General features: G+C 46.0%; 1 protein-coding gene across 3 annotated transcripts in view; it reads left to right on the top strand.

Moving 5' to 3' along the window:
* RABL6 (RAB, member RAS oncogene family like 6) overlaps nt 1-26537 on the top strand; it is a 92205-nt gene extending 65668 nt beyond the window's left edge. For 2 of the 3 annotated variants that reach the window (XM_075905805.2, XM_006117345.3), the window contains 7 exons: nt 2688-3052; nt 6853-7009; nt 11818-12030; nt 14685-15042; nt 17488-17659; nt 23725-23780; nt 24484-26537. In XM_075905805.2, coding sequence (XP_075761920.2) covers nt 2688-3052; nt 6853-7009; nt 11818-12030; nt 14685-15042; nt 17488-17659; nt 23725-23780; nt 24484-24675 — 1513 coding nt within the window. In that variant the 3' untranslated portion in view covers nt 24676-26537. The remainder of the gene's footprint in view (nt 1-2687; nt 3053-6852; nt 7010-11817; nt 12031-14684; nt 15043-17487; nt 17660-23724; nt 23781-24483) is intronic. The other variant, XM_006117347.3, reaches the window with a different exon arrangement.
* The last annotated feature ends 683 nt before the right edge of the window (nt 26538-27220 follow it).

Genomic DNA, 27220 nt, shown 5'->3' with positions numbered 1-27220 from the left:
TCCACATCAGTCATGATTTTATAGACCTCAATCATGTCTCTACATGATTAGTTGTCTCCTTTCTAAAATGAAGTCCGAATCTTTCTTACCTCTCCTCGTACAGAAGCAGTTCCATATCCCTAATCATTTACGTTGCCCTTTACAACACCTTTTCCAATTTCAATATATCTTTCTAGAGATAGGGCATCTTCGTGCAATATTCAAGATGTAGGTGTACTCTGCCCATGGATTTATACAGAGGCAATATGATATTTTGTCTTATTCTCGATCCCTTTTTAAATGATACTCAACATTCTCTTAGGTTTTTTTACTGCTGCTGCACATTGGCTAGATGTTTTCAGAGAACTCTCCACAGTGACTCCCAAGATCTTTCTTGAGTAGTTACAGCTGATTTAGACCCTATCATGTTATATGTGTAGTTGGGATTGTTTTCCACTGTACATCAATCAACTTTGACTTTAATCTGCCATTTTGTTGCCCCATCACCTGTTTTGTGAGATCCTTTTATAGTTCTTTGCAGTCTGCCTGGAACTTACCTGTCTTGATGAGTGTTAATCATAGAATCCTAGGACTGGAAGGGGCCTCGAAAGGTCATCGAGTCCAGTCCCCTGCCCTCATGGCAGGACCAAATACTGTCTAGATCATTCCTGACAGACATTTATCTAACCTACTCTTAAATCTCTCCAGAGATGGAGATTCCACAACCTCCCTTGGCAATTTATTCCAGTGTTTGACCACCCTGACAGTTGGGAACTTTTTCCTAATGTCCAACCTAAACCTCCCTTGCTGCAGTTTAAGCCCATTGCTGCTTGTTCTATCCTCAGAGGCCAAGATGAACAAGTTTTCTCCCTCCTCCTCATGACACCCTTTTAGATACCTGAAAACTGCAATCATGTCCTCTCTCAATCTTCTCTTTTCTAAACTAAACAAACCCAGTTCTATCAGCCTTCCTTCATATGCCATGTTCTCTAGACCTGTAATCATTCTTTTTGCTCTTCTCTGGACCCTCTCCAATTTCTCCACGTCTTTCTTGAAATGCGGTGCCCAGAGTGTTGTATCATTTGCAGATTTTACCATCTGTTTATCCTTTATTCCCCAGATAATTTATGAATATATTAAATAGTACAGACCCCTAGGGACTGTTTACCTCTCTCCAATCTGACATGTGTTAACTGGTTTGTCCTTTAAGTCCAGAAAGTGGTTGGTCCTAGGAAGACCTGCCACCTAGTACTGGGATTCCATTTTGACCCTGGCATTTTTCCATTGAAGGAAGGATATAAAACAAAAGGTTCCTGCACTGGGGGAAGTCTATGCAATAGGAAGCATTTGGCCCTTTGTCTCTGGCCTGGGGAACGGCCTGGCACAGTAGGATACAAACAGCACTGGAGACCCAAGTCAGAAAAAAAGAGTTTCTCTGACTTGAAGATTATGGCTGACATAAGAACAGTTCTTTAGGGTAAGAATTTGTATGCAATAAGTTTTTTAGTGAATTAGAACTGGCTATGCATTTTCTATTAATTTAGTAACTTACTTTGATCTGTCTGTTTTCACTTGCAGCCACTTAAATCTTACTGTTTATACTAGGGATGTTAAATGGCAGCTTTTAATACGTTTAAAAAGCAGAGATGCAGCATCTGGGACTGGGCGCAAGTCAGGAATCAGTTGATTCCCGGCTTTTTACCATTCCCCCACTATGCCTCTGCCTTTCCTGCACCTCAAGATGTGCTGAAACCAGCTTTTAAGGTGGCTTAGGTTTTGATCCCATTTGGGGGTTGGTTTCCTGGGTGCTGTGCTCTAGAACAGCATCCTCCCAGAGCTGCAGTGGTTCAGTGTCTGTATTAATTTGCAGGGAGGGTGGGTATCCCAGTACTTTGCCTTGTCTGGCAGAGATCAGAGGAGAGACTTATTTTGGAAATGAGAAGAAACAATGAATCGCAGCTCATCCCAAAATATTATTCTCAAAATGTGTGACTTTGAGTGTGCTTTTGTCCAGAGTTTTTATATTTAGCTTTAATGTTAGTTTCTACTGTTGACAATTCTAGATGTAACATTAGCAGCCATGGCTATTTTATTTTAACCCTACTACCCTTGTTCTGGATTGGCTCATGAATATTCTGAAGAGAATATGGTGATATACTTCAAATGCTTAAAGGTATCAGGGTGTGCCACAGCAGTGAAAAGGTTGGAATCTACAGTCTGAGGGTAACATGTCTGTATAGGGTTTCCTCCTGGAAACCCGTGCCAGAGAACTTACTGTACAAGCATGGAATGATGACCTGTAGGTATTAATGCTTTTTGCAGTTTGCTGCTTTCCATCAAAGGAGGTCACTGCACTTTCTCTAACACTGATTAGCCTTTGGACCCCATTGGGTGCTGAAAGGCCTCCAGCAGGGAGGTCAGGCTTTGTCCACCCTCCTCCACCCTCGGAGAAGTTTGGTCAGGGTATGTCCCCGAAATCAGTATCTGCAGCTGCTCTGGAGAAGAAATCCGCAGTTGGGATAAGTTAAGTGCAGAGAGGGGAAATGACTTGTCTAAGGTTCCCAGGAAGTTGTTGGCAGCACTGAGCTTGGAACCCTGCTCTCTTGGCTGCTAGCCTTAGGCTGCAGCCAGAGAAACACAGTGTTGTACTGAGACCCCTTGAAGTGTGGTGGTCCAGTCCTTATATCTGCAATCACTTTCTCCTGCAGCTTCCTTGAAATGATGGAAGCCCGAAGTCGTGGACATGCATCCCCAATGACAACTAATGGACAGAGCCCTTCCTCTGGCTCCCAGTCACCCATAGTACCTCCCAGCTGCACATCAACAGACAGTTCTAGTCCTGGTACCCCCCAGCCACCACCACCTCAGCAGCTTCCTGCCAACACAACAGCATCTCCTGAGCCTCCACCATCCTTGTCACCAATGCTTCTACTAGAGGCTCAGCCACCATACACATCATCCCCCGCCACAGCCTCCCCAGCAATGCCTGTTGCAGTCCCACTGCAGAAACGCAGCATTATCTCCCGCCTCTTTGGAACATCACCGGCACCAGAGACGTCTCCTTCCCAGCCAGGTAGGTGCGGATACAGAGATAATCTGGATTTTGCTGTCTGGTGGTGTGTACATGGGCATGCTTATAATATTGCCTTTCCCTTTTGTCTCTATTTCTTTGGTGTATTCCTTCTGTTCCCTGTTGGAGGCAGAGCAGACAGCCCTTGTGTCTTAGCAGTGCAAGGCTCGTGTTCAGTATAAATCAAAAGAGTACTACAGTTGCTTTGTTCTTTTCTTCTAGCTGCCTTGCTTGATTTGCCTTGTTCCTCCAGCAGTGCTAATGCTAGTCTCTGAATGGGACTCCTTCCTGCAGCTTGCTGGCTGTAATGATGCTCTTCAAGGCTTGGGGCAAAGGGGGGCAGATGTGGAAAGTAATAAAATGGTCACATTCTGAGTTAGAATGTTTCCTTCCCTCTGCTGGGCCTGTGCCACTCACAAAAAAAATCAACATGGTAATAGAAATCCGTGCAGCCACTACTTGTATGTAAGTAAGGCAGCTGCAAAACATAACAAAATAGCCTAATATTTGTTGTAAAGGGTTCCACCCTTCAGGCAAGCCCCCTTTGGTGGCTGAGTGGAGTCTTACAGTCTACTCACCTGTCTGTGGGCAAGGCAGCATCCAGTAAGTGGCCAGAGATCAGGCCTCTTCTCTCTCCCTCCCCCACCCAGGTGCGGCTTGCAGGGGGCTGAGGTGGACCCTGGTCCGCCCACTCCTCTAGGTCCCGGCCCAGGGACCCCACAAGTAGCAGGTACCTGCTGAGTTTCAAGTAATTAGTTGCTGTCACATCCCTGGGCCACTTCTCCAGGATGCTGTTCCATCCAGCCATTCTCTAGGGCCTTGTTTCTTGCGTTCCCCTTCTCCGGGGTTCTGCAGGGTTATCTTTGGCTTCTTGGCTAGCCTTCAGCCGCAGGACCTGTCTCTGACCAGGTACTTCCCCAGCTCCCACTCAGAGCTGCCCAGAGTGCTAGTGTTCCCCCAATCAGCACTGAGGTCTGCCTTGGTGAAGCTCCAGGAAGGAACTGACAGGCCCTGGCCTAGCAGCTCCTTTTATATCAGCCTGATGCACCCTGATTGGCTGCAGCAGAGGCTGCCCCTTGGTTCTGCTCAGAGGACCTCTCTACTGCTCCTGCTGCTGGCCAGAGTGCTGAAAGGCCTCCAGCAGAGAGGTCAGGCTTTGTTCACCCCATCACACTTGTATTCAAGGAACATGATCATTCAGCCAGAAATGTGAAATGCTCTCACAACTTCAACTCTGTGCTGGCTCAGTATCAGATAACCCTCTGGGGAAATATGCTCTAGCACAATTGGTATGTGGAGGAAAGGGGCCCATGGTTAGGTCTTACTGCTGTTAAACAGCAGAGCAAAGTATTACAAAGGTCATGGAGAACCAGTATCAGACAGAGTCCCAGTACGAAGGCATTAAGGGCTCTTCATTGCTTTCATTTCTACTGAGCAAGACCTTAATTTGCCCATCACATTCGCTTTGCTTACAAGGCTGACTGGAGCTCCCACAGCCTAGCGGTTATTAGCATGACATGGTTTTGAGTCATCCTTTGCTAAATAACCTCCTCCTTCAAACTGTCATTCTAAGGAGTTCATAAAGCTATCAAGACACCCACAGAAAGGAGGCGGCACTCAAAATGCATGCTTAAGTTTAGACAAAACACTGTTCAGTTTTAATTGTGTACATGTCCTATCTCCTGGATCAATTATGACAAAACCCACCAATTTCAGTTTCATAACTCTTCTTACCTGAGCCAGTTCCCTGGAAGCAGGAAATAGGGAGAAGGAAGGAATGTTGGAAACTCCTGATTTGTAGGTCTTTTTATGCTTTGTCCGAAAAAGTGAAAATGCAAACTGGCCATATCTTGCTGTCCATCTGCTTCACAGTTTACACTGGAAGTAAAATCATGTGGAATTGAATGCAGAGAGGCATAGGGATCATTAGGAAAAGCAGATGCACACCAGTCTCAGAACTGTCACCTTTTATTCATTGTTTTGTCACACTTAATTTTCAGAAACCCACAGTGTGCTTTTATCAGATCTTCCAAAGAAAATTTGAGCTGTACATACAAATTCTGCAGCATCAATTTAAAAAAAGTTATTCCCTGTTGTTGATGGTGCTGTTGACCAAGCAAGAAAGCAAATAAAAAGCCATGTTAGGCTCTGCTCCGTTAGGAAAACTTGCACTAGGGCAATCAGGAAAAAGTCATTGTTCATCTTAAAGGATGCTGCAAATAAAAGTGGATATAGTTGCACATTTCATGTTTTTCTGTATCTGATTGAGCATTGCTTTTTTTTTTTTGCATTAAGAATTTGGGGTGAAGATGAATACAGGAGAAATTCAATGAATGCTCTACAGATAAGATCTATTAAAGTAACTGTAATGCCTTGTCTATGCTAACCCCCGCAGTTGATCTACTCCAACAGTGCAAATAGCATAACAGAAGTTGACATGCTCACTGTGGCATCTTGCATGTGATAAAGTCAGAAGGCTGCTTTCCCATCGACACCGGCTACTCTTCTTGTGCTGGTGGAGTACTGGCATCAACGGGAGAGCACTTGGAGATTGATTTATCGTGTCTAAGCAGGCACAATACATTGACTAGTGGGTCAGTCGTTGCAGCGTTGATCCCTGGCATAATGGAGACAAGCCCTTATTATATGTAATACTTAGGGGCTGGTGTGGGGAACCTTTTTTGGGTTCGGCTGTGATTCCCAGCCAATGGGAATGCTGGGGGCAGTGCCTGCTGGGAGTGTCCCCCTGCAGTGCGCAAAGCAACTTCCTCCCTGCTGCCAGGCAGAGCCAGCATTCAACCGATCACTTGTCTTGCCTGGGTCTGTGAAGCTCAGGGATTCCCTTTCTATGTACTTCTCTCCCCCCCACCCCAAGCCACTGTGCCTGTGTAGCTGGAGCACCAGTGCCAGCTTGTGCGGCTACGGGGAGTGGGGGAGGCAAGCCCCACATCTCATGAGTGGGATCAAGACAGATGGTATAGAAAGGGTCTGGGTGTAGAGAGATGAGGTTTGACAGGGCAGTCTGGATGTGGGCACTTGGGGGGGGAATCTGGGAAGTGGAGCTTGATGGGGTGGAGGGATTCAGGTACAGCTGGTTGGGGGCTTGTAAGAGGATAGGGCTTTTTAGGGGGAGGGTTCGATGGGCCTGTTTAATGGAGGGACCCTAGTTGCTGCTGAGAGGATGCTTCATCTGGGCTCCTGCTTCCCCCGTGACTCCACAAACCCTTTTCTTCTCCATCCCCTCTCCTCACTCCCGAATTCCCATCGCCCTTCCCTGTTCCACCCTTCTCCCACCCCTCTTGCCCAGCCAGCACACGGAAAGGGAACCCAAGTAACTAAGACCCAGAAGGCTGCGTTCAGCTGCAGAGTTGGAAGAGACTGCCTCCTTCAGCAGGGCACCTCTGTCCTTGCAAAAAATGGGGGGGAGGCAGTGGCACATCACCCCATGTGCCCCCTGTTCCTTGCCTCTGTTTGGAGGAGGCATGTCCCCCAAACCTGTGCACATTGTCATTTCCCTGTCCCTTCCTTCCCTTAGCCTCCTTCCACTTTCTGGAGGGAACAATAGTAAATCTGTGGGGGTGGACCTTTCCTGCAGGAGCACAGAATCCCCCAGGAGTAGCAGCAAATGTCCAAGACTTCTGTAGCTGTTAGCTACATGTCGACACACAGAAGTGGCCCTCAGCATGTTAGAGCTGTGTTGCATTTGAGCTGCTATGGGGAGTGAATTCTCTGTCACACTAGCTGGGCACCATTTATGCAAAACTGTTCTGTGGTGTGTTACTTGATCACTGTCCCATCTACAGATGCTGCTACTATTCCCCCCAGTGAAGTTCCTGAAAAAGTACAGAGTGTGGAGGACTTTATTCCAGAGGACAGCCTGGACCGCAGTTTTCTGGAAGATCCAAACCCTCAGAAAGACAAGGGGATACCAAGGACTAAGGACCACAATGAAAGTGACAGGTAAGGAGGAAAGAAACTGAGGTCGAGGAAGAGAAGCAGGATAGAAACAGCGCTTTTATCTTTACTAGCCTCCTAATTATCTTTCCGTACCCTTAGATCTGTATAACTAAACTTATCCATCGTCCTCCACCCCCCTCTTCCCTCACACACCCCTTCGTGATCACTCTGTCAGTAGTGTCACCCAGCTGTGCTGAGAGTAAGGGGAATTGAGGACAGGGTTGCCTTCATGCTGGGGCCTTCTCTTGCCCTGGCACATGTTTGCACCACTCCTGCCCCACAGCACAAGTTTTCTCCAACTTCCTTGCTGAATTAGATTCCAGTTCCTTCCCCTCTGTTTCTATAGCTCCTAAATGGAAGTGGTGGGAGGAGATTGTTTACACTCTGCAGGGGAAGGTACATAAGAGATCAGCCTCTGAGCTGAAAGCAGTACACTCAGAATTTGAAATAGTTTTCCCCACATGTCACTGAAGCTCATTATATGTACGCCGACCATACATCCCGGGACAGTCCCAAATTTAAATACGATGTCCCGGCATTCCCATCAAGTACTAAAATGTCCTGAAAAGCCCTGCCACATCCAGCTTGCAGAGAAGCAGCAAGTAGAAATGGCTGTGTGCACCACCATTTCCCTCCCCTACCCCCCCACAACCTGGCAGAGCTTCCCCTAGTGCGGCACAGCATCACCAGTTCTCCCCCTTCCCCCCCAAGCATGTAGGCGGTTCCCTGCCTTGGCACTTTGCTTTCGGGCAGCTGGGGTGGCTTCCAGTGGTACACGGTTTCCAGAGTTCCCCACGGTCCAGCGTGCCACCTGGCGAGCCACCACCACCACCTGCCTCAGCACCGCGCGGTCCCCTGCAGGACTGAATAGAGTTAGCTATGACAATGCATTTCTGAGTTATTCTGACACACAAAGTGAAACCTGTGCTAAAGACCCCACATCCGGTGAGAGAAAGCGCTGCTATCACAAGTCAATTCAAAGTCTCTCCAATTTTCTTCAAAGATCACCTCTACCAGGCAGTGGGGCTTTTACTGATTGGTCCCTTATATTTTTGAAGGGTGCCTAATGTTAACTGGATCTTCTTTAGTAATATCAACAGATTGCTTTGGGCCCAATCCTGGCTTAAAGTTAAAATTGGATCAGGCTCTTTGTAAGCAGGCTGGGAAGTGGTCTCATTTGGCAATTATTATTAGGTGGTATTTACATAATATAGGCATTGCCAACACGATATTGACATATACATTTCTCAGTAGCTTTACATATAAAATAGCCTAGCCCCACTGATCTCCACAGGAAATTTACCTTTCAAGCAGTGGTGGTGAGGGTTAGTGACATGGTCTTCTCCACCCTGTAATTGTCATGGTTAGTTCAGTATTGTCATTCTGACCTGTGGAAACAAAAGACACTTGATAGTTTTGTGGTAACTTCAAAAAATGCAGTTGCAGTCCATCCCATTAGGGATGTAAATTGCCATTGTTCAGTTAACCAGTTAATGTTAGATCACACCGGGGCTGCCACCAGCTCCCAGCCCCCGCTGGAGCAGCCCCTGTCCACAGCAAGCTGGACTCTCCACGGAGAGAGGCTGCTCTGGACAATGGTGCAGTCCCTGCCTGCAGGATCTCTGGATTCCCCACAGACAGTGGCTGCTCTGGACAAGTGACCCCTGTCTTCAGTGGGTCCTCTGCGGGGCTGGAGCGGCCCTCTGCCTGCAGCAGGTAGGGAGCTGCTGCAGCCCCCCTTCAATTACCAGTTAATTGGAAACAGTAAGCATCAGCCATTAAGAGGGCTATGGCAGTTGTCCCATGAAATTGTGGGACAGTTCTGGATGACTCCCAGGTCCTGAGTGAAATGGGGCTGCATCTACACTGCAAAGTAATAGGTCTCAGATCCTGGATCTCATCTTGGATAGAGGTTGGACCCCTAGCACTGCACTGTCATGGTACCCTAGGTCTGGGACCTGAGTTAATGCAGTTGCAGTATAGTTGCATGGGGGATTCCTATGGTGCCCAAACCCATCCCTATTGGTAGAGGATGGTGGGAGGAGTTCTTAGAGGGGTCACTTGACACCTTTTACTTCTGGTCATCTGTCCATCTTGACCCTGGAAGTACTACCTCCAGGGGTGGGACTTCCTGTGGCAGGGGGGCAGGGCCTAAAGGTTCAAGGGCATGGCTAATGTGTCCCCATTTTTGGTTCAGAAAATATGGTTACTGTAAATATGAGGGCCCTCACCAAGCATGTTCTTTGGGTTAATGTCAGCAGAGTTTGTCTTGCATCCCATCCTTCTCAAAGAGCAATCCTTACTTGGTGCATAGTGTGTACACATAGGTGTATGTTAGCTCAGGATCAATGTAGGTGTGGCAGGTTACCAGGGGCTGTTGAAACTTACGCAGCTTGCTTATTTTTGCATCTTTGTGAGTTCCTTCCAACTGAAGAGTCAGTGCCCTAAGCTGATGCTAATTTGCATTGTCAGACGGTTGTTTGTATTGCAGCAATGATTTCTTTACACATTTTCATGTCCTTGCTTTGCTGTTAAGCTTCAGGTCGGTGATCTGTGTAGAAGCTAACAATGGGTCCAGTTTCTTTACATTTGCGTTACATGTGGAGATGATCACTTTGCTCTACTGCTGTGTATTCAAGTCCTTTAGAGAGTGAGGTTTCTAGAACACATCACATCACCAGTAGCATATGAAAATAAAACCATGGGGCAGCATCGTTTCTAGGACACTTCCATTTTCTTTTTGATGCATTTCAAGGGGAAGTCCACTCCTGTTCCTTTTAGTGCTTAGAAACTTCTCTTTGAAAAGGCCTCCCCTCTCCAAACCCTGTGCCATGTTTGAACTTGTTTTTGTGGGACTAGCCTGAGGTGATGCTGTGTCCTGGTATTTGAGAGATCAGAGTTCAGGAGACAATTACAGCCGTTTAGGAGTCTGGTGTGGTCTGAGAGCTGCAATGGCAACCTACTCAGCCTGGGGGACAGCATCTTCCTAATGCTCAGGAGCCAACACCTCCTAATGTTCAGGAGCCAACGATAAGCAAAAGCTTATCGGCTAATGCTATAGACTACATGCATTTCCCTCCCTTCCAGACCCTCTTGCCAGTAAATTTTTTAGCAAGTTGGCCAGGAGCACGACTCAGTCCTGGCTCATGCCGGATCTGAGACCTACCCCTTGCTGTGAATCTGAATTTAAAGTGTATTAAGGAGCCAGGTGGGCAGGCATCCCGGCTCAGTTCTGGCTCACTCTGGGTCTGGGAATTCATTCCTCCCCCGGACAGGGACCAGTGCCACCCTGCGCTGCTGCCAGCCCTGCCCCTAGAATAGTCGACTAATTAATAAGAATTCATTAGGTTAATTGACTGTTCAGTTAACCAGTATTTAACATCCCTAGTCCTGGGTAGTCTGCCTCAGCTGGAGCATTGGTGGCTGCAGTGTAGTATTTAGAAAGCAGAGTGTCTCATTAGGACTCCAGAATGATGATCCAGTCAAATGTTCAGTTGAAATTAACTCTTAAGTGCAGTGTCAAATTTGAAATGAGTTCTCTCCATCATGCATGCTCCAAAGTACAAATTCATTATAAAGCGAACCTGGGAATGATAGGCTGTAAAAAATTTGTAAGAAAAGGCTGGGCAAGTCAACATGAAATCAGCCAAAGTCCTGTTCCTTTAGTCAGCACATGTGGCAGCTCTCACCATCCACAGCTGGTCAATCTCAGGTTGAGCATCGAATAGAGGGGATCAGAATGATGATGGACACCTATTAGAAAACCAGGTGGAAAGCCTGAGGGACCATTAGTCATTCCCAGCTCCTTCTTTTAACCCTCTCAAATGTTAACCATGACATGCCATGAATGTTATTTTTTGTATTTGGAAGTGACGCCTTCACAGGAAGGTGAATGCTCTGTGTGGGTTGGACAACAACATAATATGTTGATCTATCAAGAAGCAAATGATTCTCTCTGAATAAAAAGTACTTAATAGAGAAAGTAGGTAGGATAAGGGATGGAAGTATGAAGCCTCCCGAGTTTAAATGATCAGGAATATAGGTTATTTTCATGTGAGCAGATCTTGAGGAAAGCATTAAAACAGCAGGTCCTGCAGAAATCAAGCGAAGCATTTCCAGTTTATAATTCTGCAGTGAAACTCCCTGTCCGGATGTCTGAGGGGGCATAACCTTGTTCAGTCGGGGGAGCCTTAAGGGCTTTCACATTCTTAAATGTGTTCTTAGGTTAATTTAATTTGGGGAATGTTCAGCATTGTTGTGGTGTCAGGATAGCTGCCTCCTTCAGGAAGCACTATAGAATAGAAGTAACACAAGGGAGCCAAATGCTGGAGGTAACGTCCTGCCACTCTGACAATACAGGATACTTTTGAATGGCAGGACATGAGGATTATGGCATGAAGTTCTTATTTTTTAATTGACTAATACCCTGGACAGTGTACTAGAAATGTTCCCATAAAGCCTTCGTTGAGATAGAAAGATATGAGGCAGCTGTGAGGCCTCACCTAACATGGTTGTACAAAACACACTTGCTACCTGCTGCGCTCTCTGCCTTCTCCTCCACCCCCAGTATAATCCATTGTGTCACTTAAGCTGTGACGGACCCCTGGCTCTGGTGATCAGGCACTGCCTGAGCTCCATGGCAGATCAGAGAGTGCACAGTCCTCTTCAGCTGACCCAGACTAACCACAGAGAGCCCTCAGAGACCCCAGTTGCATTATTTTGGCATACCAGCCCTACATTTGCATTCTGGAAGTAAGAGTGTGCACATCTGTATGTGTCCTGCAGAGTTTTAACACTTCTGTGTCTTACAGTGATGGGGAGGCTTTTGGAGGGAATCCCATGGTAGCTGGTTTCCAAGATGATCTGGATCTCGATGACAGAGTGCCCAGCAAACACTCACTGGCAACAGAACTTATACCAAGCAAAAATGTTATTTTGTCAAGTGAGGAGGAGACGGAAATGGAGGATGTTCCAGTCACCATCACGGCTGATGAAGACATTTACCTGGACCGAGAAGCACAATGGTATGAAGGAGTATAATCTAGTAGCTAAAGTGTGGAACTGGGGGTTGGGAGAGGTAGGTCTTTTTTCAGTCCTGCTATTGACTCTCTGTGACATTAAGCATCCCACTTAATAATATTGAGCCTGTTTCTTCAGTTGTAAAATGGGGCTGTCTCTGCCTTGCCTGGGGAGGCTGAAATTGCAGCAGCTCACAAACAGCACATTCTCTGATGGAAGGTGCTATTGAAATGCACAGAAGTATTGATCACCATCCAGATTAGTCAGTGTGATGAAACTGTAATGCACAGATGCCACCAAAGAGCTAACTTGATTGTCATTCCAAGCAATCCTTGCCCAGCGTGTGAGCACATCTTGAGGAGGGATTGGCCCCGCCTTCTTACAAAGTTTGAACAAGGGGAGTTGAGACATTTTTCATAGTGGGTGTGGCTGGGTCTCAAGCCTTGCTGCGTAGGGCACAGAGGGTTCTTATGATGCCTTCTGTGCAACAGCAAAGCAGCACATTGGCGTAAGGAAAGGCATTGCTACTCTTGCTGGAGAATGGAGCCCAGAGAATATTGTATAAATTGTGTGGAATGTGAAGTGTGCAGTCATTTAAATAATATAGCAGGGTTTGGCCCACAGTCAAATGCTTTAGTTTCGAGTGTCTGTGTTCTCAGAGACATCCAGGCTATCTTTCAGCTTTTGACTTACTGCCAGAAAGATTTCAGGGTCTGAATGCTGAGAATCAACTCTATAGGGCAGCGGTTCCCAACCGTTTCCAGATGGGGACCCATTTTGACAATTCAGGAAGAGTTGGTGACCCAGGGCAATTCAAAAATGGGGGGAGGAGGGAGGGCAGAGCCACCTGGGAAGACACTTGGTGACCCTTTTGAAATGTAATGGCGACCCATATTTGGGTCCCGACCCATAGGTTGGGAAACCCTGCTATAGAGCCTCATCACTGCTTACGTGCAGATTAGAGAAATCCCATAAATTCCACTTACTGGTGAGTTACTGTTAGTCACTTTGCTTTACTTGTGCAGTTCAAACCAAACCACAAAATTAAAGAGACAATATCCTGAATGCGACTAAGTCCACTTTCTTCCTCTTTGTTCAGTCCACTTCCATGCTCCAAATTCCTTGGAAGCAAGTATCAGAGGGGTAGCCGTGTTAGTCTGAATCTGCATAAACAACAAGAAGTCCTGTGGCACCTTATAGACTAACAGATATATTGGAGCATAAGCTTTCATGGGCAAAGACCCACTTCATCAGATACATCTGACGAAGTGGGTCTTTGCCCATGAAAGCTTATGCTCCAATATATCTGTTAGGGTATGTCTACACTACAAAGTTAATTCGAACTAACAGACGTTAGTTCGAATTAACTTTGATAGGCGCTACACATACAAACCGCTAGTTTGAACTTAATTCGAACTAGTGGAGCGCTTAATTCAAACTAGATAAACCTCATTCTACGAGGACTAACGCCTAGTTCGAATTAAGTAGTTCGAATTAAGGGCTGTGTAGCCACTTAATTCGAACTAGTGGGAGGCTGGCCCTCCCCAGCTTTCCCTGGTGGCCACTCTGGGCACCACCAGGGAAACTCGTCTGCCCCCCTCCTGGCCCCGGAGCCCTTAAAGGGGCACGGTCTGGCTACGGTCCCCGTGCCAGGTGCAAGCCTGCCAGCACCCAGCCAGCAGACCCTGCACCTGGCACGGCACGAGCCAGCCACCCGCTGCCACCCAGCCCTCCGCCTCTTCCCGGGACCAGGCTGGCGGCTCCCGGGAGCCTGCCCGGGTCCGCAAGAGGCGGGCGCCCACTTGGTCTAGTGCAGAGATCGTGGACCTCATCCACGACCTCTGCAGTAGGCACAGGAAAGTGGCCATCTAGGGCAGGAGAGCTGCCAGCCTGGCCACCCAGGAGCAGGTTTGCATGAAAATCAGGGTGGTCTATTGAGACCCCCGACCCTGAGCTTAGAATGGCCGTACTGGGTCAGGACTTCTCATTGTTCTTGGAGGCATGGTAGTCCTGCCTGGGTTTAAATCATTCTGTGTCTCTCAACTCTTGATTTTTCTCTCCCACACAAAGAATGCAGGCAAGGAATCTATATCCAATTCAAATTTCATTCTTCTATATCGGCTCCCGGCTCCCTGACCAACACCTTTGCTAGTTACCTGAGTTTAACCCCTTATTCGCCAGATGCTAGTCAGCACTTCTGTCAATTAAAACCCACATTCCTCTTTACTTTCCAGTGCTGCCTCTTTGGGAAGATCTGAACATGAAAATATTCATCTGTATGAAACCGGTTTCTAACAAAATCAGCTAGTTATGCTTCCTCCTTTCCTTATGACCAGGGAGGCCTCAACTATAATGGAGACAAAAGTTAATCCAATATTAATATTCTAATGCTCCTGCCGGTATCTGGCAGATCCATGCATCTTCCTTACTCCAGTGGTCTGACCCTCTGAAACAGCCCATTTGGTGCAGCTTAATTGTGTGATGCAACCCCTGCTGATGGGTCCAAAGTGAATGTATCTCTTTGTTTCCCTCACAAGCAGGCTCCTTGTGACTGAGTGGTCTCATAGTCCTTGCACAACTGGGATGTTCTGGGAGAGTTCCAAGCTCACCCTTTTGTGGTTAAGAGTTATAGCTGACAACCTGTTTCCTTTTTTTAAAGGTCCTGCAAAAATTCAGTGAGACCTCAAAAGGAAGCAGCTTCCACTAAAGCACCTGACCAGATGCCACCAGGCAGCTTACCTCTGCATTTTGGATCCGAGAGAAACAGCAGCACAAAGCTCCCCACAGATCTGCCAGCCACTGGAACTGCTGCTCCTACAGCTGCAGCATCAGTCCAGGTACAAGGGACTACTTCCCAGAACAAGGACTCAGTTTCCAAACCAAAGGGAAGCAAAGAAGAAAAGCCAGTGGAGTCTGACAGCGATCGGGAGGGACCAATAGCCACTCAGATGCTCTCATTTGTGATGGATGACCCGGACTTTGAAAGCGAGGAGTCTGACAGCCAAAGGAAGAAAGTGGTAAATAAGCTCAGCCTAGAGCAACAGTGGAATGATGAGCACTCTTGTCTGATCTCCCAGTATCCCAAAAGCAGCAACTTCAGGTTAAGAGCTAGAAGATCTGAAGAGCATATTGGTCAAATATAGACCACTAATGATCTTCTCATGGTTGAAGTTGAATGGTGGCATGGCTCACAGTTGCAGTTCTATGTATACAGATTATTTTCAGCAACTGCAGATAAGCATGGAGCTCAGGCAGCCATATGGAACGTGTGAAACCCAAAAGCTGAGGATTTTTCATCTGGAGTTTGGTGTCCTAAAGCGGAGGGAAAAAATGGGGAAAGGGAAGGGACAGAGTGAATGTGTATGTAGAGTTCCTTGATTTTAACCCAAGAATTAACAGGGCATGGTGAAGTTCAGCATTGAATGCTTACTTGGCAAAGCCTGTTGAAGCCCCAAATGCCTTGAGAGTGGTAGTCCAACAGACAGCTAAAGTTGGGGTAGCCACAGCATGTCCTCAGCATTCACAAGGCTACAGCTGCACAACTTCACTATAGATACAAACTGCAAAGGTTGCCCTGAGAGAAGGAAGCCCCTGGCATCTCTCCTGGGTCTTCCTCCATATTAAACACTAGAAGACTTACCTGGTATTACCTGGGTCCTTCAAGATAAGGAGCTGGCAATGTGTGTGTGGGGGGGGAAGGGAAGGTGCAGGAGTCAGGGCAGGGCCTTGGGGATGCAAGGAGGGACAGGGTAGGAGATTGGGGCCTGGAAAGGATGTGAGAGTGAGGGTTAGGGCGTGAGGAGGAGCTCAGGGCAGGGCATCCCATTCAGTGGAGCTTTGTCCCCAACCATGAGGGGCCTTCTCTCCCCGCTTCTCGGTGCTGCACTAAAGGGTGTGGGGTAGGCGGGCTACTTACCCAGTGTGGGGGCAGGCAAGACGGCAAGTCCCAGACCTTGTGGTCACTCTCTTGGTTGTGTGGGTGCTCCCCAGTGGGTACTCTGCATATAGCGCTCTCCTGTGGGTTTGTTGCCCCCAGTGGCCAATCTTTCTATGCTCCTTCCTTTCCATATTATGGAAAACAGTTCCATGCAAGGCAAATCCCATTTTCTTGGAACAACCAAACCCTGACCTTGCTTTAAGTTAGGAGAAGAGGAAGCCGCCTACTAAATTTGGTGGTCCTAGCTTTTACTGTTTTGGAGGCGTTCTTGAACAAACAGACTCATAAACGGACAGACAGATGCACATTTCTAAAAAAAATAGATGAGGGTATTCAGTGAATTCTTTGGGATCTTAGCAGTTTGCTACTGTGGCTTTTACTTCATAAATTCTGGGTGTCCCTGCCTTAGATAGTTCACAGTTAGAACCATTAGGCCCATTTGCACAGAAACAACTAGCCATGCTTTTATGTGGAAAGAAGCCCTTGTGCTTGCAGACAAGGGCTGTGTAATGAGCCAGGAAGTGTAGAGCGCTCCTATAAAGTTGGTTTGATGTGTTCATCTTGCTCCTTGGTTGTATGGGGAGCATCAGTATCTTAGTTTCTGCATGTCCTTGGCCGTGGATCGTACTGGTCTCGTTTTGTGACACTCCATTCCAAGCATTTCATTTCTCAGCAAGGTTATGACTCCATGTTCCGGCTTACACAGCAGGATTTGCTGGGAAGTGCTGCAGTGTCATGGAAATATCCCTCCATAGAAAAACTCTTTTGCAGGGCAGTGTGTGGCCAGGTTGAGCAGGGAAAGCAGCTGTGCCCCCCTCCAGGAACAGAGAGAGGCTTCATGCAAGGCTGGAAAGGCAGTTCGGCAAGAGGCGGGTCACATTTGGCCTAGTGGTAGGAGTCCCGTGAGGGAAAGAAGTTAACTCCTTTCAATATCAAGTGACAAACCTGGTGAGACCAGGATAGGGGCATAGCTTTCTTCTTTCCCCTCTTGCATGGTGAGAGGAGCCTTCTGAGGCTTTACATGGCCCTTGCAAATTCCCAGCTTTTAGCCTCTATCACAGGAGATGCAGTTCCCTCTTTCCTTCAACGGAGGGGTTTGCTCCAGTCCAGTGACATGCTTTCCCTGCCTTTTGACCCCACGTGGCCCAGATTTCCCTCTGTGACTATGCCAGGGCACAGTATAGGTTTGAGCCCGTTGTATTTGAAGGTTTTCCATTAGAGTAATTGGTAAGCCTGATGCAGCTGAGGATCATGTTTAATCCCACAGCACCGAGAGTTTAGCCTTTTCAGCCCAAATGTTAGCACCACAGGGAATTTCACCCCAGAGCTGCGGTTCCAGTGCTATCTGGGCAATTCCAGCATGGAATGAAATCCTGAAACTAACTCAGTTCTGGGGATAGTAGAACCCTTTTAGAGGCCAGAAATGTATCCTAAGTGTAGGGGAAATGGGGATTTGCTTGAGTGATCAGTTTATACTCATTGGTAGTGAAGATTGGGTACATGATGTCTTTTATTCATTCTCTAGAGTGAGTTCCCTGTCCGAGAAGACCCCTCTGATGTCTCCGAGGAAGACACCTCTTTGACAAAGCCTCCACAGCCCGTGAAGTCTACAATTCGCTCCTTCAAGCTGAAGAATAACTCTGATCTCTTTGGCTTGGGTTTGGAAGAAACAGGCCCCAAAGGGACCAGTGACGAAGGTAAAAGTTAGGTGGTCATATGTCTGAGCTGCTGGATTTTTCATTGTCCTGAATAGGTCCAATGTTAAATCAATTTTGCATTAGATAAAGCAACCCCAACTTGACCCAGCTGTGCATCCTATGTGAGCATGTAATGAGCTTTGACAAAGCATAATTAACTTTCACTTTCTCTCACCTCTGCCCTGACTAACCTCAGCTGGGGAAGCCCTTGCTCTTGTCTTGGGAAGACTGCTGTGCTTTTTCCTGCCCTGCTGGAAGCAAGAGCACTTCTTGGGAGCCTTTTCTGGAGATTTTCTGTCCAACTTAGCATGCTTAAAAATTGGTACCCACTGCCATGGTACTGGAGCATGAAGGGCTTGGAGTTGTGCATTTGTTGTTCCAAGTCTGAGCACTTGGGGCTATTGCTAACTGTCACTTTTTAGGAATGGTGTATGTGGAGCAGTACGTCTAGCATGCTGGGTATTATTGTAGATCCTCCCCATCCTGAGATCCAATCAGAGCTTATACAGCGAGGTTTCTGTGGTTGTATTGGTGTTACCACATCGCTGCTGCCTGTTCATCTGCTTGCAAAGTAAATGGAATGATGAAACATTAAAACTGCAGGCATGGGGAGGGAGCTGTAAAAGGTGTACAAGGGATTTGACATTGATTAGTTCTAAAATTATAACTAAGATGTCAAAACCTATCCAAGCTCCATCAGCCTGTTATCTTCTGTATCAGCATCACCCAGCTGGCAGGGACTCACTCTCCAGAGGCCACAGTCAGTAACTCACATTTCATTTAGTGCTTTTAACCCTTTGACTCCCGTGAACCTGTGCTTCCCACTTATGTTTGGGTCTGATGAATTACTGACAATGATGGAAGAGACCAGGTGTCATATCCGTTGGTGCTGACCTATGAGGTATAAGTGACTTGAGTGGACAAAATTGCACTTCAGTGACTGTTTTCTCCTCTATAGTGGAGGTAGGTAACTGCTTACCTGCCCCATGAGATCCATTCTGTCAGCCCCTTTGTTCAATGCATATACAGTGCCAGAAGGGCAGAAGGTGAAATGATCTAGACTTGTGGTGCTATCGGTAAATGGGCATATCTTTCAGACCCAGATCATAGAATCATAGAACCATAGAGCTGAAAGAGACCTCAGAAGGTCATCACGTCCAGCCCCCTGCTCTAGGGGGTGCCATTTTGAGGCACTTGGAAGAGAGGAAAGTGATTAGGAATAGTCAGCATGGATACACAAAGGGAAAGTTGTGCCTGACCAATCTGATTAGCTTCTATGGTGAGGTAACTGGCTCTGTGGACGTGGGAAAGTCAGTGGATGTGATATACCTTGACTTTAGCAAGGCTTTTGATACGGTCTCCCACAATATTCTTGCTAGCAAGTTAAGGCAATGTGGATTGGATAAATGGACAGTAAGATGGATAGAAAGCTGGCTAGAAGGCCGGGCCCAGCAGGTAGTGATCAACGGCTCGATGTCAGGATGGTGGTCGGTTTCTAGCGGAGTGCCCCAAGGTTCAGTTCTAGGACCGGTTTTGTTCAATATCTTTATTAATGACCTGGATGAGGGGATGGATTGCACCCTCAGCAAGTTGATGGATGACACTAAGCTAGGGGGAGAGGTAGATACGCTTGAGGGCAGAGATAGGGTACAGAATGACTTAGACAAATTGGAGGATTGGGTCACAAGAAATCTGATGAGGTTCAACAAGGACAAGTGTAGAGTCCTGCACTTGGGACAGAAGAATCCCAAGCATAGTTACAGGCTGGGGACCAACCAGCTAAGTAGTAGTTCTGCAGAAAAGGACCTGGGGGTTATAGTGGATGAGAAGCTGGATATGAGTCAACAGTGTGCCCTTGTAGCCAAGAAGGCTAATGGCATATTAGGTTGCATTAGGAGGAGCATTGCCAGCAGATCCAGAGATGTGATTATTCCCCTTTATTCGGCTCTGGTGAGGCCACATCTGGAGTATTGTGTCCAGTTCTGGGGCCCCCCACTACAAAAAGGATGTGGACGCATGGGAGAGGGTCCAGCGGAGGGCAACCAAAATGATTAGGGGGCTGGAGCACATGACCTATGAGGACTGTCTGAGGGAGTTGGGTCTGTTAGTCTGCAGAAGCGAAGAGTGAGGGGGGATTTGATAGCAGCCTTCAACTTCCTGAAGGGAGGTTCCAAAAGGATGGAGAGAGGCTGTTCTCAGTAGTGACAGATGGCAGAACAAGGAGCAATGGTCTCAAGTTGTGGTGGGAGAGGTCCAGGTTGGATATTAGGAAAAACTAATTCACTAGGAGGGTAGTGAAGCACTGGAATGGGTTACCTAAGGAAGTAGTGGAGTCTCCATCCCTAGAGGTGTTTAAGTCTTGGCTTGACAAAGCCCTGGCCGGGTTGATTTAGTTGGGATTGGTCCTGTCTAGAGCAGGGGGCTGGACTTGATGACCTTCTGAGGTCTCTTCCATCTCTGTGATTCTATGATTCTAAGACATTGCTGGCATCACAGAAACTTGGTGGGATAATACACGATTGGAATGTTTGTATGGAAGGGTACAGCTTGCTCAAGAAGGATAGACAGGGAAAAAAGGGAGGAGGTGTTGCCTTATATATTAAAAATGAACACACTTGGAGTGAGGTGGAGATGGACATAGGAAACGAAAGTGTTGAGAGTCTCTGAGTTAGGCTAAAAGGGGTTAAAAACAAGGGTGATGTCATGCTAGGAGTCTACTACAGGCCACCTACCCAGGTGGAAGACGTGGATGAGACTTTTTTTAAACAACTAACAATATCATCCAAAGCCCAAGATTAGGTGGTGATGAGGGACTTCAGCTATCCAGATATATGTTGGGAAAATAACCCAGCAGGTCACAGACTGTCCAATAAGTTTTTGGACTGCATTGGAGACAACTTTTTATTTCAGAAGGTTGAAAAAGCTACCGGGAGGAAGCTGTTCTAGATTTGATCCTAACAAATAGGGAGGAACTGGTTGAGAATTTGAAAGTGGAAGGCAGCTTGGGTGAAAGTGATCATAAAATCATAGAGTTCACAATTCTAAGGAAGGGTAGAAGGGTTCAGCAAAATACAGAAAATGGATTTCGGGAAGGCGGATTTTGGTAAGCTCAGAGAGCTTAAGGTCAAGACTGAGGGAAAAAACAACCAAGGAGAGTTGGCAGTTTTTCAAAGGGACATAATTAAGCGCCCTAAAGGAAGCTATTCCGCTTGGTCAGAAAGAAAATATGGCAAAAGACCGCCTTGGCTTAACCATGAGATCTTGCATGAACTAAAAATATAAAAGGAGTCATATAAAAAATGGAAAGTAGGACAAATTACCAAGGATGAATATAGGCAAACAGCACAGGAATGCAGGTGCAAGATTAGAAAGGCAAAGGCACAAAATGAACTCAAACTAGCTATGGGAATAAAGGGAAACAAGGAGACTTTTTGTAAATACATTAGAAGCAAGAGGAAGACCAAGGACAGGGTAGGTAGACCCACTGGTCAGTGAGGAGGGAGAAACAGTAACAGGAAACTTGGAAATGGCAGAGATGCTCAATGACTTCTTTGTTTCGGTCTTTACCGAGAAGTCTGTAGGAATGCCTAACATAGTGAATGCTAGTGGGAAGGGGATAATTTTAGAAGGTAAAATAAAAAAAAGAACAAGTTAAAAATCACCTAGAAAAGTTAGATGCCTGCAAGTCACCAGGTCCTGATGAAATGCACCTAGAATACTCAAGGAGCTGATAGAGGAGGTATCTGAGCCTCTAGCTATCATCTTTGGAAAATCATGGGAGACAGGAGAGATTCCAGAAGACTGGAAAAGGGCAAATATAGTGCCCATCTATAAAAAGGGAAATAAGAACCCAGGAAGCTACAGACCAGTTAGTTTAACTTCTGTGCCAGGGAAGATAATGGAGCAAGTAATTAAATCATCTGTAAACACTTGGAAGGTGGCAAGGTGATGGGGAACAGCCAGCATGGGTTTGTAAAGAACAAATCATGTCAAACCAATCTGATAGCTTTCTTTGATAGGATAACGAGTCTTGTGGATAAGGGAGAAGCGATGGATGTGGTATACCTAGACGTTAGTAAGGCATTTGATACTGTCTCGCATGATATTCTTATCAATAAACTAGGCAAATACAACTTAGATGGGGCTACTATAAGGTGAGTGCATAACTGGCTGGATAACCGTACTCAGAGAGTAGTTATTAATGGTTCACAATCCTGCTGGAAAGGTATAACAAGTGGGGTTCCGCAGGGGTCTGTTTTGGGACCGGCTCTGTTCAATATCTTCATCAACGATTTAGATATTGGCATAGAAAGTATGCTTATTAAGTTTGCAGATGATACCGAGCTGGGAGGGGTTGCGACTGCTCTGGAGGATAGGGTCATGATTCAAAATGATCTGGAGAAATGGTCGGAGGCAAACAGGATGAAGTTTAATAAAGACAAATACAAAGTGCTCCAGTTAGGAAGGAACAATCAGATTCACACATACAGAATGGGAAGCGACTGTCTAGAAAGGAGTGTGGCAGAAAGGGATCTAGGGGTTATAGTGGACCACAAGCTGAATATGAGTCAGCAGTGTGATGCTGTTGCAAAGAAAGCAAACATGATTCTGGGATGCATTAACAGGTGTGTTGTGAGCAAGACACGAGAAGTCATTCTTCCGCTCTACTCTGCGCTGGTTAGGCCTCAGTTGGGCTGTGTCTACACTGGCACCCTTTTCCGTAAAAGGGATGCTAATGAGACACTTCGGAGTTGCAAATTCCGCGGGGGATTTAAATATCCCCCGCGGCATTTGCATGAACATGGCTGCCGCTTTTTTCCGGCTCGGGGTTTTGCTGGAGAAAAGCGCCAGTCTAGACGGGATCTTGCGGAAAATAAGCCCTTTTCCGGAAGATCCCTTATTCCTACTTGAATACTTCCCAAGCTGAAGTCCCTCCCTTGAAAGTAGGAATAAGGGATCTTCCGGAAAAGGACTTATTTTCCACAAGATCCCGTCTAGACTGGCACTTTTCTCCGGCAAAACCCCGAGCCGGAAAAAAGCGGCAGCCATCTTCATGCAAATGCCGCGGGGGATATTTAAATCCCCCACGGAATTTGCAATTCCGAAATGTCTCATTAGCATCCCTTTTACGGAAAAGGGTGCCAGTGTAGACACAGCCTTGGAGTATTGTGTCCAGTTCTGGGCCCGCATTTCAAGAATGATGTGCAGAAATTGGAGAGGGTCCAGAAAAGAGCAACAAGAATGATTAAAGGTCTAGAGAACGTGACCTATGAAGGAAGGCTGAAGGAACTGGGTTTGTTTAGTTTGGAAAAGAGAAGATTGAGGAGGGACATGATAGCAGTTTTCAGGTATCTAAAAGGGTTTCATAAGGAGAAGGGAGAAAACTTGTTCATCTTGGCCTCTGAGGATAGAACAAGAAGCAATGGGCTTAAACTGCAGCAAGGGAGGTTTAGGTTGGACATTAGGAAAAAGTTCCTAACTGTCAGGGTGGTCAAACACTGGAGTACATTGCCCAGGGAGGTTGTGGAATCTCCGTCTCTGGAGATATTTAAGAGCAGGTTAGATAAATGTCTTTCAGGGATGGTCTAGACAGTATTTGGTCCTGCCATGAGGGCAGGGGACTGGACTCGATGACCTCTCGAGGTCCCTTCCTGTCCTAGTATTCTATGATTCTATGAATGGGAGCTGTTGGAAGCCGTGCTCTGGGCCCACACCACTTATTACCCAACCCCACATTTCGGTGATGTCAGTCATCGAGTACATGTTAGTGTTTGAACATGTGCCCAGAGACTTAGTAGTGGGCATAGCTTTATAATTGTAGAGTAAAAAACAGCCCTACATTTGTAGCTATCTTCATGCTAAAATTTCTGGGCAAGAAGCTGGTTTCTTCGTGCCATTCACTTTAGTGACATGCATCAGGAAGGATGTCCCTTCCCTTCAGCTCTGATGTACCATATACAGTTTCCTCTTTAGCAGCAAGAGAGCAGAACTTTTTAGTAGAAAGTGCATTGTTAGCCATTTAATTTTGCTAGAGAACTATTTTTTGGGTTTTTTTGTTTGAACAGATAAAGAAAAACATCCTTCCAAGGAGAAAAAGAAGAAAAAAAAGAAGAGCAAAGAGGTACAGCTTCATTCCGTGATATAACTCCATGAGCATCTTTTCTGCCAGTCACACAGAGGAGGGCAATTGCAGCTGGCTTTCATAGTGACTCATTTCTCTTCCATATTCCATCACCAGTGAGGCAAGGGGATCTATAGTCCCTCAGCCTCCAAGCTAGTAGCCATTGGTTAAATCACTGATATTATATAGCATAAGGTTAGATTGTACAGAGCCTGCATAAAGAAAAAATAGCTTTTGTGCTATCTATCAGTTCAGCAGTGCCCAAGAAAGAATAAATCTTAAGAGCTAACCATAGATCATCAGCTGATTTGTTCTTCAGTGAGTGCATCAGACCTAAACTTTCCCAGCTCTGGGTTGCTCGAAAGCTTGTCACTCATACCAACAAGTTGGTTCTTATAAAAAAAAAAAAAAATATTACCATGCCCACCTTGTTTTTTTTAACTTTTGGTTTTCTGACTAGCCATCCTTATGTGACAGGACTCCTATTGCAACCCAAATTTTGCTTCACATGCTCTCAATCTATGACAGCAGCTGGGTCTGTCATTGGTAACCGCACCTCTTCTAGATATTGGATTTAATTCCTTCCATACAATTCCCATAATAGATAGGCTTCCTTCCCTGGGTCACACTTTCAGAATGATACATGATGGGTTACTGATACCAGTGGAAAGAAGCTTTTTTTGATTGCCTTCTCATTTTGCAGGAAGAAGAGAAATCTGTGAAGAAGAAAAGCAAACACAAGAAGTGCAAGGAGAAGGAAGAGAGCAAAGATGAGAAGAAAAAAAAGAAAAGAAACAAAGAGAAAAACAATGAGATAGATGAACTGGAGGCTTTTCTGGGAGGAGGAGCCAGCACCACCAAGCAGCAAGGGGGCGGGGACTATGAGGAGCTGTAGACTTTCAATGTGTACAATCAGCGGACTCCACTGGTGGCTGCCACCAGCTTTCTGTATGAGCCATGCCAGGATGGGTATACATGTGTAAAGCTTTGGCTGTCTGCTGTAGGTACTGTTGAAACAGAGATGGTGGAACAAACAAGCTTTACATCTGTGTGTGCTATTGTGGAGCAGTCATTGTGTGGCAAGAAAGCACAGCCATGGTATACTTGAGGAAGAGTAAGGTCATGGTACGGGATTGTGGCAATCTGTTCTCATTCCCCCTACCACTGTCTAGCCCTCTTTATGTTCTCCAGAGCATTCCAATCTGGTATTGGCAGGGTGTGGGGAAGGAGAGGTGGTGGACCTGCTACCACCCCCACCCCAGCATGTTCCACTGCTGCACCCCTGAAATTCCTATTTTAATAAATACATGAAAGCAGCAATACAGGCCATTTGAATGCTTCGTGCTGTCACCTTGTCGATAATCAAGTCTTTAACTTTTTATCCTTCCTATTTTTTTAATGAGAAAGATGTTATTGACCTTTGCCCCATAAAGCAATCAACACACTTTAAATTAGCAAAATATCTTCTTGTACAGGTTGTAATGAAGCAGCTTCAGGGCCAGAAATAAGAGTGAGTATAACTTGGGAATCTTTCTGCACAGCAGCATATTTTAATCACTGGTGCTCCTTTTGGAATCCATGAAGCCCCATTGATTCCCATACAGGTGAGTCACTGTGCAGTTGGGAAGACAATGCTAAGTTACCTTTTACAAAAGAGAAAAATTGATACTTATTTCCTAGTGTGGCTAGCAGCCCCCTCCTACAGCACCTCTCAGGGATATGACTACTGAAGAGAAGTGGAGTTACCAGTATTTCAGGAGTGTTTACAGAAATTTGTTAATATGGGGAGGCGTTTACTTCTCAGGGCATGCTGTAAAACAATAGCTGCCTCTGCACCAAATGGGGAAACCACTTGAGCTGGGAAAAGCGTCCTTCAGGTTATGCAGATACTGAAAACCAGGTTTGCTAGATCACCTAGCAGCTAGTGCAAGGCTCTTCCTTGCCCAGAGAAGAGTGCAGAACCTCCTCTTGTCACTCCTCTTGTGAGTTTTGAATGCCTTTTAATTTTGGCTCTGATCTCAAAGAACCATGTATCAGTGCAGGCTCAGCAGTAAGGATTATGGATGGTTATTGATACTCTTTCTGCCATTCATGCCTTTCACTGTCTTGGTGAGTGTCCCCCTCCCACCCTGTCTTTAAAGATCCTGTTAATATTCTGAACCCTATTGTGTTGTATTCCCTCCAAGGCTCATCCCTGGGAAGCCCATTCACATTTTTGTGCATTTATTAAATAGTCCTTTTGCGTGTGTGTTGTTTTTATCCTTTAAGTTGTAAAAGGTAGCCTGTTTGAAGGAAACTACATTAAATCCAAGCTTGGATTTCCTTCCATTTCCCCTTTCAGAGGGAAACTGCTTTGGATCCATCCTCCACTTCAGGGTTGCCTTGTACTATAGATAATTGCTCCATTTCCCCCCTAAGAAATGCACTTGTAACTTTCTATATATAACAAACTGGGGTATTGCTGCGTGAGCAGTTTCATTCCAGGTACATTTTCCATTAGCGGTTGCCTGGTTTTGTTTTATGTGACACTTTGGAGAATTTGCATGGGACATTTCAAATTTCACATACCAGGGAGAAATATCAGAATGCAAATCAGTTTGCAGCCTCTGCTCCAAAAAGGAAACAAGACATTTGCACTACAGCTGACAAAGTGTTTCTGAAAGTGCTTCTGCTCTGTAAAGATTTTAGATCATGTTACATTTTTCATTGAAAAATCTCATGCACTCCATTCTGACTATAAAGCTCTCTTGTACACAACTGCCTCTGTACTTTTCCTTATGCACACAGCTTGATCACTGCAGCACCTGCTTGAACTCCAGAGACAGCCTGAACTTTCAGGACAGTTTCACAAAGGGGCCAAGGATTTCAACCCTTTCTGATTACTTTGTTTCCTTAAAGGGAACCTCTCAGTGACAAACCACAGCTTTAAAAAATTTGTTGTATCTAGTAAATATTACAAGAAGATAGTTAAAATTGAAAACTTAAATTCTGAATTCCTTACCCCTCCTATGGCTTGATCATATATTCCATTTGTTGCCTAGGCCAAGGACACTAGAGCCATTGGTTTTGTTCCTGTTTATAGTCACTTTCTAAATGGTTTCACTTCCTCAGCTAGCACAAGGCTACAGCATGTCTGTAAATCTCATCAACATATTCTTGCTGTACTATGTCATTTTGGGGGGAATGGCGGGGAAAATTCTAGTGATTTTTCCCAAACCCTCACATTGGCCAAAATTTGACTGCCATGGTCCCTTCAATATTCCTGATGGCCAGGATTTCTCAGCCCACAATACAGTCGGCACTAGAATGGCTGAAACAAAGAACAGTAATGGGAGTCATTGCTTTCCTAAACAGTCCTTGAAAGAAGAAAAGGGTTATAAGAGCTCCTTCCCCCTCCCCTAAGCCATATGCACATCCCCCTCTGACGCAGCTTTGAGGAA

This window comes from Pelodiscus sinensis, chromosome 23, assembly GCF_052426305.1.
Source record: "Pelodiscus sinensis isolate ZL-2025 chromosome 23, ASM5242630v1, whole genome shotgun sequence".
Taxonomy (NCBI): domain Eukaryota; kingdom Metazoa; phylum Chordata; order Testudines; family Trionychidae; genus Pelodiscus; species Pelodiscus sinensis.
The sequence above is the reverse complement of the archived record's forward strand: the minus strand, read 5'-3'. Positions and strand labels throughout refer to the sequence as shown.